This window comes from Heliangelus exortis, chromosome 13 (assembly GCF_036169615.1).
Source record: "Heliangelus exortis chromosome 13, bHelExo1.hap1, whole genome shotgun sequence".
In the NCBI taxonomy this organism is placed as follows: Eukaryota; Metazoa; Chordata; class Aves; order Apodiformes; family Trochilidae; genus Heliangelus; species Heliangelus exortis.
Genome location: NC_092434.1, coordinates 11,173,541 through 11,188,225, shown reverse-complemented (window position 1 = coordinate 11,188,225; position 14,685 = coordinate 11,173,541). Strand labels below are relative to the sequence as shown.

Genomic DNA, 14,685 nt, shown 5'->3' with positions numbered 1-14,685 from the left:
CCCAGAATTATCACACGAATATCTTTAATGGATTTATTAGGAGGCTAGAGAACTGGTTTAAATTTGTATTTGTTTTAGGCAACACAAGAGGAAAAAAACCTATTAAACATTTTTCAGTAGCTAGAATGCCAAGGAAAATAATGTTGGTGGAGTGAGAGAGTTTATGAAAACTGTATTTTTAACAGAGAGCTGTGGAAAGAATGCTATCCCATCAGAAGACATAAACACAGATGTTTAAGTCAGCAAGTCAGCCAGATGGAAGAGGACAGGGATGGATGCAAACCTTTGGATTTAGAGAGTCAGATGAGCAGTTAGCCACTTAGACAATCAGCCTGTAATTTGTGAAGGCAATCACCTTCTCTCTGCCCAGATGAGTGGTACCTTATTAGACCAACTTACTAGCTGCAAAAAGTGAGGAAGCTTTCAAATGTGGAATTAACACTTCGCAGTGTGGTAGATTTTGTATTCAGCAGAAAGTCCACATATACACAGAGGAGGACAAAAAAATAATTGGTGCACTTTTTAGTGATGCATTTCCTAGAAAGGTTAGATTGCTTTAATTCTGTGGAAGTCTGTATTTTCAGAAGCTTATAGATACTTCTTCCCCCACAAAGTTACACAAGCAAGGCATAAAACAACTGTTTGCTCTGCAGGATATCCATTGATATACATCTGACTGAGATGAAAGAGACCAAGGAGGGAAGCTTAAATGATCACAGAGGTAAAAGTCCCAAAGTAAAATCTCCATCCTCCACACCAGAAGGAGTCAAGCAGCTACCTGACAAATTAGAAGCTCAACAGAGTCCTAGAAACATCAGCACTCAACCAAGTGGAGAAGTGAAAGAGGACAATAATCAAAATGAACTTGCACCTCAAGCAGGGAAGCAACAGCCATTACTGTGCAAGCCTGAACCAGATGAAAAGACTGAAGAGAAATCAGAATTAAAATGCAAGTCTATAACATCCCAGAATACCTCTGCAATGGATCCTACGAATGATCTGGGAGTAGAAGTGAAAACACATCAAGAAACAGCAGAAGCAGAAGAATCCCTGATGGATACCAGTTCTGAGGGGAGAGAATCTGAGTCTGCATCTTCAGGGGAAGGTGAAAATGATGCCAGTGAGTGTACAGGAATGGCACCAGAGAAAAGTAAATCACTGGAAGATAGCAAAGAGCTTTCCATGCAGGATGAAATGATTATTGGTAAGTTGCTCTCAGTTACTCTTGGAAACTTTTTGTGGTATTTGTGTGTGTTATATGTGTAATACTTTTAAAGCATGTTTTGTGAAAAAAGTTCCTTTAAAACAAAATCAGTTGAAGTATATGTGTGATCAGAAGTATGAGTAATTACGAAATAAATCAATTTATTTAGATAAAGCATTTATTCCTTAAAATAAAGTATGCAAACCAGGTGTACTTTAGCAGCTATGAGCTGGAGGTCGAGAGAGCAGCAAAATATTCAGGGAGAAGATCTTGCTGTGTTCTTTGTTATTTCCCATAGACCTTTTCTTGGTTACCATGTGAATGGTTGATTGCATCGTTTCAGGGAATAATCTCTCTAAAGATGTGTGTATATCCCAGAATGTACATGGGTAGATGCCCAGACATGTGTGTGGCTTCCTCAGCAGTGGCTGGAGATGAGTTGAATACATGTTAAATTGCAGCCTCAGATATCTGGAGATTAATTGTCAAATTACTTTCAATGGGGGACACTAAAAAATAGGTTTATGGAAGCTTTATATTAGAAAAGCTTGAATATTGGCTAACTGATTTAGGTTCACAGGAGCTGATTAAACTTAATAGTTGTAATGTTAATGTTTGCAGCTTTAAGCTGGACTTTGTCTTCAAAAGTCTTGCTGCTAGGAGAAGCTTCCTGATTTTATCAGTAACTGACATAGTTTTCCAGTGCTGTGAATTTGTCCTGGTCTTTTTTTTTTTTTTTTTTTTTTTAGCTGACATATAATGATTAAAATATCAACTGTAATGTTTTCAAACTTCTGGATAATTTTTCCAGATGACGCCTTCTATTAATGCATAAACTAAGATGTAGATCTTCTAAAGCTGTCCAGTGGGTTTTCTGTGTTAAAAAAACAGGGTTGAAATTCAGGAAGTGGGATCCTGTTCTGAGTTCTGGGCCTTTATTCCTCATCTGTAGAAGGCTGTAAGGAGTAAAAGTCCCTCACTCGAAGTGACAGAGTTGTCAAGTATTTTCAGCACCTTCCTTCTTATGGCTGGCACATAGTTATGTTCACATGCAATGGGTGTTTTACTTGCATGCAACTCTAAAAGAGTGGAGGAATTGCATGCTCAATGTTATCCATATACTTCAGTGCTTGTCTGAATTCCAGTAGAAGAAAAAAATGATGACATGGTGGAGGAACACGAAGCAAAGAGAAAAGATGTGCGAGAGAGCAGTGCATTTCGTCGTAAAGTTCTGGTTTGAGTGCTTGCATGAGCAGCTTATTGGCAGCAGTCTGAGGCTGGTTTTGTGCTGCCCCATAGCTCCAGGAGCACAGGGGGGGGCTGTAGCAGGGCAGGAGCTGTGTGCGCAGTTGTGGTCCTGCTCTGCTTCAGCAATGCCTGTCTGAGAAACTGGGTTCATCCCTTGAGAAACAGCAGTGCTGGAGATGGGGACAGCACAAGAGTAGAGCTTTGTGGGGTTTTGGATACTGGGAGCACAGAGGTCAGTTGAGACTTCTCATTACACTGAGCAAACACAGTAAGGTGATGTGCATGTCCTGTGGATTGAAATAATTGATGTGAGGGAGGTGAAACTGAGTGCAGTGATGTGCAGAAACATCTCAATGACCAGCTTGTCTCCTCTTTAGACGACAGCCCTTCTCCTCCAGCTCCTTTTGAACATCGCATAGTGAGTGTCAAGCAAACAGAGGTGACAGCATCCTACTCAGTGTGTCGCCATGAAGTACTTGGGGGGTAAGTCTCCAGGTCCCTAATGCTGTGCTGCTCTTGGTGGCTCTGACATGGAGAAATGCAGTTAGCTGTAAAGATAGAGATGTCTTCTTCAGAAATCTCTGTGGTTTGTGTGGGTGAGGCATCTACAAGCTCACTGCAGCCAGAATGAGCAGGTTCATCCTTGAGACTTTCTGGGCTATCATAGTTGCCAAGTTCCTTGTATCAACCTTGTGTTGATTTAGGGGGTGTGTGGGGGATGGTGGTGTCCCTTAGGTGGCTGTCTTCTTCTCCAGTTCTATTTCCAGATGCCTGACTGTGTTCTTGAATGATTGGATTTTTATTTGTTATAATAAACCTGGTCAAAGCTGGTGTCATGAGACCAGTCTGACCTTCAGACAGATTCAGAGCATCTGAAGTCAGCAAAGCCTGTTAAGTCAGGCAGCTTCTAAAATCTTTTTTCCGTGCTGAACTGCACATTGAAGAAAACTGAAATTTTAATTATTTTGACCTTATGTTTAGTTTTCACTCATCGGAAGTCTGCAGCTGCTTAGACATTTGCATTCTTGTATCCTTACTTATCTGACAAGAAGGTTTGCTTTACAGGCTGATCCAAGGACAAATGTGGCTTTGTAAGTATAAGCCAGATGATGCAATAGCAGAAAGAGGGTATTTAGAAATCATCCCAAGGGGCACTACTGTATCTGAGTGACACGAGGTAGAACTTACAACATGCAAGAAATGCAGTCTGTGGAGTGGCTACAGTTACTGGTCTTACAGTCATTTAAAAAGCTATGAGATCAGGACAGAAATATCCTTGTTAATATATCCACTAACGTAGCACTGAAGGACAGCAAGTGGGTACAGTTACAGCACCAAAAAAGAAATCAGATCATCATACCACAGGGAAATGCAGTAACACGAGGGGTGCATAATGTTTTAATGTGAGCATTGAACAACTGTCTGGAAAGATAAAACTAATCCTTCATAAGCTGTAAGAAAGAGGAGATTCATGCTGCTGGTCAGCCGATTCTGTTCACTTTGTACTGTGCTATTTTTAATCAAAGATAAGAATAGTTGTATGAAGAGTTTCTGCTGAGAGATGTGTTAAGCTGGTTTCCCATCTTCTGTTTGGTAACAACAGGGGACGTTTTGGACAAGTTCACAAGTGCACAGAAATATCAACTGGTCTCAACCTGGCAGCCAAAATCATAAAAGTGAAAGGAGCAAAAGAGAAGGTAACTACATTCCTGTGAACTTAAGTGAGCACACTGTAAACCTGGCCTTATTGCAAGCACCTTAAAACCACTCCCCTGAATCACAGTAATAGTCATTGGATAGTATCAAATAATGTAAAATTTTAGTAAGTAGCAGCTGGGACTTTGTATGACTGTTTGTCATCCTGTGTTTGTGGTTAAACATCGTGTCCACATTAAATCTGCTCTATAGCTGTTACAAAGAATTTGGTTTTAATATATTGCAATTTAAGAAGCATGTTTTGCTCATTTTTTGTTACTACTCTTTCAGGAGGAAGTAAAAAATGAAATTAACATCATGAACCAATTGAATCACGTGAATCTGATCCAGCTTTATGATGCTTTTGAAGCCAAAACCAGTATCACTCTGATCATGGAATAGTAAGTTCACATGATCTGGGGAATTGTCAGATGGTTGAGTTTTCTTGGGTCACTAAAGAAAATAGGGAATAATAATTGTGAGGTGTGAAGAAGATTTAGGTTGTTTCCCAGCCCAAGAGAGAATTGATTTCACTTTCAGAAGTTAAAAACCCGTCATGTTTTAAAGGTAACTTCTTCAGGTTAAAAATTATATATTTTGCAAGATGACAATTTAAAGGGTAAGAAAGGCAGCTATCTTCAAGAGTATGAGAGAAATTACAAGATCGTTAATGAACAGAACTTCACCATGTTTCATTTTTTCATTTCAGTTTAACTTAGAGGCTCCAACATTTTTCCTAGCTACCAAATTACATAAAAGTGTTGTGGGTAAATAAAGTCTCATATTAGGGAGGGAGTAAAGGTGAGAGACCCAAATGAGGAGTGGTGAGGTGTTTTAAATAGAATTAGAAAAGACATGGAGAATGTGGGAAGGTTATTATATGCATGGTCTGTCTCCTTTGAATAATTTTAGGACTAATAAAAATGCCTTTCCTTTTAAAGATAACAATTTTGATCCATATCAAATAAGGAATCCACAAAGGGAGATTTCATGATGTACACCTGCCGTATTTCCTGTGTAGTGGCATATTGCTTTACAAAAACTTGAAGTTTATAACCAAAACTGAAGTATCTATTACAGAACTAATTGTTAGTAACATGAAAGAAAAAAACCCCAACAAAATGAAATAGCAAATATAAATATGACATTTAAAATCTGTATACTCAAATTAATACCTGAAATTTTTACCTTACAGAACCTTGTCAGAACTGCACATTCTTGTAATTTTCTCTTAATTTTTGTGCAGAATTAAGTCCAGTTGTCAGCTCTTGTAAAATACCTTTGAGAAGTTTAATCTAGTAAATTTCATAGGCTGAAGACTTGTTTTATCTAGACTAGTAAGATAAGCAAATAATAGATTATTTGGTAATTTTTGTAGGTTCCCCAGATTCCCATAGGATCACTAGATCGTGTGGGTCTGGGTTTGATGTATTTTTCCCCCAAATATTAATAACAAGTTTTCCATTTTCAAATGTAGATTGAGACTCAATTTCACACTCAGAAATAAGTCTTTTGAAGTCATTGAGAGTACTGATACACTTTATATTTGACGTGTGATTAGGAACCATGCTAAATTAGAAAGCCTATGTTCCCAACTTGGAAATAAACTGAATAGTGAGGATTTTCAGGGGTTTTAACACTTTCCTGTGTCACAATTTTAGTCTTGATGGTGGTGAATTATTTGACCGGATTACAGATGAAAACTACAATCTAACTGAGTTGGATGCAATCCTGTTCACCAAGCAGATTTGTGAAGGAGTCCACTACTTGCACCAGCATTATATTCTCCATTTAGATCTGAAGGTCAGTAGTTCAATCTCCCCACTCTGAAGTGATGCTATGGTTCAGACCACCACAGAATTACAAGAGTCATTTCTCGTTCACTTGAGTCATGAAGCAGTAGATTTACTTAATTCAATAGCCACAATGAATGGACCTCTAGAGATTCATTACTTTTTTTTTTCCTATGTCTGTTTGGCAGCTTGCTTCAAATAGTGAAATGAGCAGGATCTGTGCTTTTGCCTTTCTTAAAACAGAAGCTTTTCATTCTGTGTTGAATTGAACAATGCCCTTTTGTCACCAACAAAAAAAGCCACACTCGATGCTCTTTTCACCAGAAGTGCCTGCGGTCTTCCCTCTGCTTTCCCCTCTCCTCTTGAAACTGTGTTCAAATACCTATTCAATCATCTTCCTATTGTATTTTTTACTGCCTGGAATTGAACTACAGTAAAATGACATAAATGCCCATGATCTTTTTGAACAGACGTACCAACTGATTATTTTTACTCTGCTTATTTATACAACATGCTACACAAATTATACTAGAGCTGCTTGATCAGTAGACAGTTTTGCATTAAGTACTAGGTTTGGACACCATCAGCTTCCATATCCCCACCTTGGAAAAATATTCTCCTTGGGAAAAACAGATTTTTGCCTTTGTGGACAAACCAAAGGATGCACTTGAAGTATTTCTTGTGGCTTTTATATAATTACTTTTATACTTAATACTTTTATACTTAATAAGTAAATCCAGTGGGTAAGCCTAATCATCGGTCTTACTTTACTCTTTTACATGGAGAGGGTCTTTCCATTTCAAAATCTATTTATCATCTATGGTGAAATATAAGAGTGCTGTTATACAGAAACAGAAGTTAAACTTCTTTATGGGACATTCAAAAACAAACTTATCACTTTTTTTTTTTTTTCTTTTAGCCTGAAAACATACTATGTGTAAATCGTACAGGAAACCAGATTAAAATTATTGACTTTGGATTAGCAAGGAGGTAAGAGAATTCAGTTATGAATTTATTTTAACAAAACCAAAACAAACCCACAAACCTTTGGGTTTTTGGTAGTTCTTGGGTGGTTTTTTTCAAGTCATTTTGGTGGTTTTAAAGTAATTCTGCTATGTGAACAAGCTAAGCAGTATGCTGCTGAAGGTCTGCCTGCCTGTTCTGCTGCGTGCATTAATTATCTAATTACATTTTCAAATTACATTTCTGTTGGATAAAGCTATACTGCTGTTCTAATTATCTCGAAATTGTTTGCATATAGAGCTTTTACTCTAGGGACTCCATGAAGCTTCTCGGAGACTTCTTAACTGCTGGGTTTATTGTGCAGTTTCTACTTGTGGAAATTATCTGCAAAATGTTTTACGTAGATAAGTGGATTGAAGGAAAAAAAATATTAAGAAAAAAATTCATGTTTGAACCATTCCATGTGAAACAGAAAACACTTGAGTGAAATATGGACATTTCTCCATTCTTTTACTTTGCTTGCATGAGTTTGTTAAAGCAAAGCTGAGGGCGTGAGTCAGCTCCCCTAGAATAAAAGGCAATGGCTCCAGTTAGTTTAACAGGGAGAATTACAAACACTATTTCTTTTCCAAACCCTTGAGGCTTTACTTAAGTCAAAATCTGCTACATCCATGCGTATATGTGCCTGCATGTGTGTATTTAGGTATCTGTCCAAAGACTTTTATTAATAAATATTCTATGAAACCAAATGAACACATTAAGGGTTGTGAGGTTTTTTTGGGTTTTGTTTTTGGTTGGTGGTGTTTGTTTGGGGGGTTTTTTGGGGGGGGCTTTTTGGGGGGGCTTTTTTGGGTTTTTTGTTTTATTTGAGGGGGTGAAGGTGTGAATTTCTACTAAAGCAGTTTGGAAAATAAGTTCCTTAAGGAAATAGAGATGTAAAAGAAATGCCTTAATGGCTTGTTCTGCATGTACACTGATGTAATGCCAGCTGCTATCAGTGACAATTACTACTGGTTTTGTAATCTTTCCTTTTGAATCTATAGAACACAATCCTTTCCTCCCTATTTGGGATCACTGTTTAATGTGGTACCAAGCTCCATAATCCCCTTCAGTCTCCCACTGTAGCAGTTGTATTGTGCTCATACCTGCTGTGCAGGCCTTTACCCTGAGCTGTAGCTGGGTACATTCCACTAAGCAAATGCTCTCCAAACCTGTTTTAATGGAAGTTGCTTTATTTTTTTTTTATGCTGGAAAGCATCCTGGGGAGCCTAATAGAGATCAATCTGTGGGGGAGGTCTTTACAGGTTTTATTGCAAAAGGGATAGCTGGTTTACAGCAAAATTCATCTTTCTTTTTGTTGTTGTTTTCTTGGGTCATGAAGCAGTAGATTTACTTAATTCAATAGCCACAATGAATGGACCTCTAGAGATTCATTACTTTTTTTTGTTGTTTTACTTTTTACTTTTTTTTGTTGTTTTCTTGGGTCTGCTGTGCTCACTCTGCAATGCCCTCATGGCAGAAATCCATGCCTTGATTTTCACAAATGTGAGATATGTTCCCCAGCCTGTTCTCAGTACTGATGTCTCTCTCTTTCTGATAAAGGTACAAACCTCGTGAGAAACTGAAGATTAATTTTGGAACTCCAGAGTTCTTGGCTCCTGAAGTGGTGAATTATGAATTTGTTTCCTACCCAACAGACATGTGGAGTGTAGGCGTCATCACGTATATGTTGTGAGTAACCACTGTGCCCAGCTGCTGTGATTCCTCCTAGGTCATTCTGTTAAAAACCCCAGCCTTTAATGCAGAGGGATCTCTCTGCATGTACAGAGTCTCTAAACAACAAATAACCTTTTTGATAAATATGTAAATGTTGTTCTCCTTTACCACCATATTTAGCAAAATAAAATGTGTCAGGACTTTTTTTTTTTTTTTTTTTTTTTTTTTTTGTTCAGAAAAGTTGCTCAGATTTTAATTTTGATTGTGTTCTTGAGGACTGGAATTGATTTTCAGGTTTACAATCCCATCATTTTAGTAGCTCAGACTTGGTGTGCATCTGCAGAGAATTAATGTTGGGTGTTAGGCCACAGGTCTATAGGCTAAAACTTTTCTCTGTTATTTGGATGGCAGCCATGGATATCATGTCTGCCCAAAGTCTCTGCATTCTGGTGAGCTGACTTTGCACCCCAGAATCTTTCACACATGCTTTCTGTGCACTAGATAGAGTTCTGGTTTAAATTTGTATGTTAGCCAAAACTCAACTGAATGAAGTAATAAAAAACTGCATCAATAAATCTGAACTCAAGAGACTAATTGAAAAAAAGTACACTATTGCTCAGAATTCTGTTTAATTCAAGCCAAATATGGACAAAGGCCTTGATTTAGGAAAGCTCTTGAGTTCCCCCCAGCTCTCCTAGCTGGGAAAGCACTGAAGGGTGTACCTAGATCCCTAATGAATTAATTCCCTTGGAGATCGATTAACAGTACTCCCTGATGTAGCTGAGTGGACTTCTAGAGGTTAACACTAACATTACAACACCTTATTGCTCCACACTGTTGGTTTGTCTTAGCAGGGATTGAGAAGTGGAGCCCACCAAGGCTGAGAGTCTTTCCATAAGCTAGGGCCAAGTATAAAACACAGGATTCATAGAGGGGAAAAGCATATTTTGCGTATAATAATTATTCATCTCACTCCCATTCTTTTGTCAAGGCTTAGTGGCCTGTCCCCATTCCTGGGAGAAAATGATGCAGAGACAATGAACTATGTAGTCAACTGCAACTGGGATTTTGATGCAGAGGCATTTGAACAGCTATCAGAAGAAGCTAAAGATTTTATTTCCAGACTACTTGTGAAGGAGAAAAGGTACCTCTTTGTCTCATCTTGAGGATAGTAATGACATTAAGTTCCTCCTAGCCAACTGTTTGAAATACAGCCAATAGGAAGAACTTAGTATGTGGCATCTCTGTATGCTGCATGTATGCTTGTTGGGCAGTTCCATGGTGATACATAAGCTCCTATTTAAAAGGAAAATGTCTGTGTACCTTCAGTGAGGAAAGTTGCTTTTCACAGTAGCATCAATACAGTCAGAGCAGAGGAAATCTGGAAGGATTTATTGTGTAGGAATCTGTTTTTAGTATTCCTTCTCTGAGCAAAAGCTATTTCTATTGTTATTTGGATTCTCACAAGCCCTGACACAAATTGCAAAAATGTCTTTTGAATGCCATGGAGGATAAATTGAAGCTGCAGCTGTGACAATTGTTACAGCATTGTTCTCTTGTTAAGTGATCTACATGCATTTGGTAGATATTAAGGAGCATATGGGACTCAACTCTGCATGTGGCTTCTCAGTGTTGGCTCCACTGAAATAAAAAGTGATTCCACATCTGAAACAACAGGAGAGAATGAGAATGATATTGATGTCACACCATGGCTGTGGGGTTGGGTCAGTGAGGGAGAAATTTTTCTCTTGCTGAGATGTGATAAAGAACTAATCAAAACAGGAGATTATGCATACAGTAAAACAGACGATCTGTTTGAGGGGAATTCCGATGAGTGCTTAGAATATTAACAACTTCCATATCATTACCTAAATCAGACAAATCAGTTCTAATATTAATTACATTTTGAACAAAAGGTGATATGAAGAGCTAAGAATAAACTGAATTGTAGCATATTGCCAGCAGGAGACAGCAAAGGGTTTTTTCCTCAGACTGCAGTGATGCTTTACTATGAGACTGTAAACTTTCCTTTGGAGTCTTCCATTTTTTGAGCAGTGGGAATAGGGACTCCAAAGGGACAGAGCAAAATCTAATTAGAAGCTGTGAATGAAATGCAAGAAAAGTGTTGTCAGTGAGATGTGAAGAGGCACTACTACTCACTACTACTTGGCCCAGTTTTTCACAAGGCACACAGACAGCCTCCACTGGGCACCTTTGCCATGCTGGGACTGTAGGTCTGGCCTTGTGCAAGGTCTGTACCTGCCTCACTGAGCACTGAAATCAGGTGTGAGCAGGCAGGAGTCTTTTCATCATCTGTTTTTGGTGATAGCTCAGAAAAAGCTCAGGAGTTAGGCATAGATTTTGTTTTGAAAAAAAAAAAAAGGTGAATTAAACTTTTTTTTCTGAAATCCTTTCCCCCAAGATTTCCATATATTTTTTTGGATAGGTGTTCACATTTAGGCTCCCTGTTGAATGTCAGGACATAATATGTGTTTAGCTTTATCCAAGTTCAGGATGAATAGGCAATTGTGATTTTTAAATACAAGGCACAGAATAAGCCTGCACTGTCCGGACAGACAGCTAACACCACAAATATTTTCCTGTATGCACTGATTCTCTTAGCAAAGTTCTGCATTCACATAACAAAATTATACATAAACTGATGAAGCTGTTTCTTCAAAATAATAAAAAAACCAAACTAACAGACCCAAAACCAAACCATAAGAAGGCAAAATATAGTATTTAGCCACAACTCAGTCATCCCACTGCAGATCCATCAGCAGCTTTTCCCATTGCTCGTCCCTTACAGTGGGAAGTGTAGGATGATGTCATGTAGGATCCTATGTACTGGGATGAACAGCATCTCCACTCACTTGTGTTGCTTCATTTAGGGCAGTTTCCTTGTCAATAATATTGAGACACACAAGGCACTGAGATGGTGCCAATGAGAGGGTAGCTGGATTTACATGCAGGTTTCCTCTCCCACAGCTACCGGATGAGTGCCACGCAGTGTCTGAAGCACGAGTGGTTGAGTGATCTGCCTGCCAGAGCCAAGAAGTCCAAGCTTCGCCTCAAGTCCCAGTTGTTGCTGCAGAGCTACATGGCTCACAGAAAATGGAAGGTAAATAGACAAAATCTGGCAAATCTACTTCCAGAGGAAAAAGGCAGAGGTGCAGGCAGAGCCATACCCTCCTCTTTTGTATGGTGGTTCAGTTTTGCTCACAGGCTTCTTTCTTTCAAATATGAGTTTAAGAAGTGTCTTTTCAGCTGCAAATGAAGCTTTTTCTTTTGCAGAATGATATTGCTTCTATTTTTAGCAAGTGTGGTTTCAATTTCTACTCTGGATTGGTGCTTAGAAATTTTAAAGTTCTTTTATAAGTTCACAGACTTCAGATACTACTTAGCTTATTTATATGCTCTTTCTCTTCATATTGGAGAGATTTTTTTTCATTAACAACAGTTGCAGTCTTCTGTTGTCACTATGGAGTAGGGATACAGCACAAGGCAGTTTTGTGTCTGCCACTGTGGAGAGCAGAAGTGTGGGAGAGAATAAAAATAAGGCTTAAACCCATCCAGAGAATTCTTCAGGACCTTTCTGATAACCTCATGTTCCTTTAGAACTTAATTTTCTGTGGAGAACTCATAGATAAGAATTTCTATTGGTGTCTTTATTGGAAATGTGAGAAAAACTCACTGAGAACCATTTGCTTTTCTTTTGTCACTGGAGATTTTTTAGTTACTTGCCAAGGAGTTAAAGCAGAGGCTTAAACTTTTCCACTCCTGCACTTGCATTTTGAAAGGTACATAATCTAAAGACATATCCCTGTACAATTCACAATAATGCTGCAGAAGTTCACAGTAGCTGCAGTCTGTTCTACAGTAATCAGTGATTCCTCAGTACAAAGCTGTTCTGCACTGCAATCCACTCAGTGTTCATCACTGGAGGTAAATGGGTTTACCAAGAAAAAAAATTCCCGTCATCCACAGAAAAGGTTTTTTACCTCAGTTACACTCACACTTGGACTGTCCTGTTTTGTTCACAGAAACATTTTTATGTGGTGGCTGCTGCTAACAGGCTGAAGAGATTTCAGAATGTGTCTGACAAGCTTGCATAAGCTTGTAGGAAGCATCTACCTGTTCCTGGAGATGGACATGAAGCCATGGAAGGACTCAGTATCTTCAATAATTTCTTCCCCTTTGTTTTACAGCATAACTGTTTGGTCTGTCCTCCAAATAGTATGTGGTATGTGTGTTCATGCTAAGGTTTCAGAAGTGCCTCAAGGTCAGCAGCACTGAAATAATTACTAAAAGCAGAAGCCACCTTGTTTGTTTGCTATAAGCTTTTAGTTGGTGTACATAGTGATGGAAACACAAGGCTGTTATATGGGGGCTGACTTCTCCCTGAAGCTTTGATTCTGCAGAGTACTGTTGGTGTGTTTTCCTTGTCAGTTTTCTGGTTTCTCACACTAGCATGGAATCCCTAGAGACTTTCTTCGTGATTAATGCATGCCATCAGTTTTAGAGTACTGCCACAACAGAGGCACAATTTTTTTCTCTAGGTGTTTTTTACTTATAGCAAAGCATATCCTTTTGTAATTTGTCTAAAAAGAATATTTTTCCCCCCCAAAACATGCTAATGATTCAGTGCAACTACTCAGTTGAAAGGTTTTGGTTTGCTCAGTCACTGCATAGTTAGGAAATACGAGGAATCCTTGTTTGAAGCAACTGAAGTCAGCTGGTCCATTGTTGCTTTTTCTTATGGTGAGTTGATTTGAACTGAATTGTTGGAACTTTTAGAAGCAGACAGGTAAAACTGCCAGAAATAATAATTGTCTAATGACCATTAGGTATATGCAGAAAAGATCTCATGTTGTCCAGAAGAGATTTCCAGGCATAGTTTTACATGTATTTAAAATTTTTAAGTGCTCCTCATTGGCTGTGACTGCAGTCCTTGACTTTATAAGTTTTAATTCAAGGAGTTTTTTCAGCTCTCTGAGAATTTTAATGAAGTTTGAGAAGCTGATACGATGTCATGCAAAATAGATTTCTTGCTGTTCAGTGGCAGAGAACCAGTGTGTTGCCAGACTCTGCTTAGCCCAGTTAGGAGGTTGAAGCCCTTTTTTTCCCCACACTTTGCTCTTAAATATTGAATGCTTTCTTCACAATACTAGCTTATTTTTAATTTTAAATATTTTCCTGATGTATAAAGGGTTGGAGCCACTTACAATCTCTCAGCTAAAAGTATGTTATTTATTAAACCTGTGGTTTCCTTCATTCCTGTTCTAGATTCTGAAAAAGTCTGTGTAAGCTGGATGGGCTCTTTGGAAAAACAGCAACTAGTACTATTAAAACTAGCTTTTCAGCAAAAACATCAAACCACTGTTAAGCTCCCTTTACCTTTATGGACTGTCATGTCTCTTGAACTGGCAAAACTGCTGGTTGCTAATGAAGAGGTTTGTAAGACTGGCTTACCCTAGTCTAGTTATACTCTGCACTCTAGTGCTTCTCACTTTGCATACTCCTGAATTCTGGACTTCTGCAGCATTTCCAGAATTGAGACAAAGCATTATTAAAATCAAGTGAAATAATCTTGACAATGTATCACCTTCTGTGAAGGCCCACTTTTGTTTGTGTTTTCTTTCCACAGTGGTTCTGCATGCAAAATGTGATTGTTATCAATGGGTCTGTATATTTCTGAATCAATAAATTTCATTGAAGTGGAACAAGGCTATTCTTCAAATTTGGCTTAACTCCCCCTGCCAAACAAACCTGAAAGCATCTCTGAGTAGGTCTTAACAACAGAATGCTAATGTGGGTGGATGGATTCTCTCCCATCCAGAGACCCTCTGCTACATACTAGATCAGACTTTAGACTACAGATATTTTGTGACAGCTTTTATTCACTGTGGATTAATTATCCAATATTTTCTCTGCACATCAGGCATTTGTTTGGAGTCCATTCCCCAGCAGTTACTGTTCCATTTCAGAACTCTTATCTGGAATGAAATAAGCTGTTGTTAATTAAAGTTGGCTTCAAGTGATCCCCTTTTTTTAGTCCATCATCAG

The 14,685-nt window shown here is 38.5% G+C and overlaps 1 protein-coding gene across 6 annotated transcripts in view; it reads left to right on the top strand.

The window, feature by feature from the left end:
• MYLK3 (myosin light chain kinase 3) overlaps positions 1–14,345 on the top strand; it is a 49,686-nt gene extending 35,341 nt beyond the window's left edge. For all 6 annotated transcript variants that reach the window (XM_071756825.1, XM_071756823.1, XM_071756822.1 and 3 more), the window contains 10 exons: positions 654–1,204; positions 2,830–2,935; positions 4,056–4,149; positions 4,439–4,548; positions 5,809–5,950; positions 6,860–6,930; positions 8,506–8,634; positions 9,611–9,763; positions 11,608–11,740; positions 12,663–14,345. In XM_071756825.1, the coding sequence (XP_071612926.1) occupies positions 654–1,204; positions 2,830–2,935; positions 4,056–4,149; positions 4,439–4,548; positions 5,809–5,950; positions 6,860–6,930; positions 8,506–8,634; positions 9,611–9,763; positions 11,608–11,740; positions 12,663–12,734 (1,561 nt within the window). In that variant the 3' untranslated portion in view covers positions 12,735–14,345. The remainder of the gene's footprint in view (positions 1–653; positions 1,205–2,829; positions 2,936–4,055; positions 4,150–4,438; positions 4,549–5,808; positions 5,951–6,859; positions 6,931–8,505; positions 8,635–9,610; positions 9,764–11,607; positions 11,741–12,662) is intronic.
• Positions 14,346–14,685: the final 340 nt, after the last annotated feature.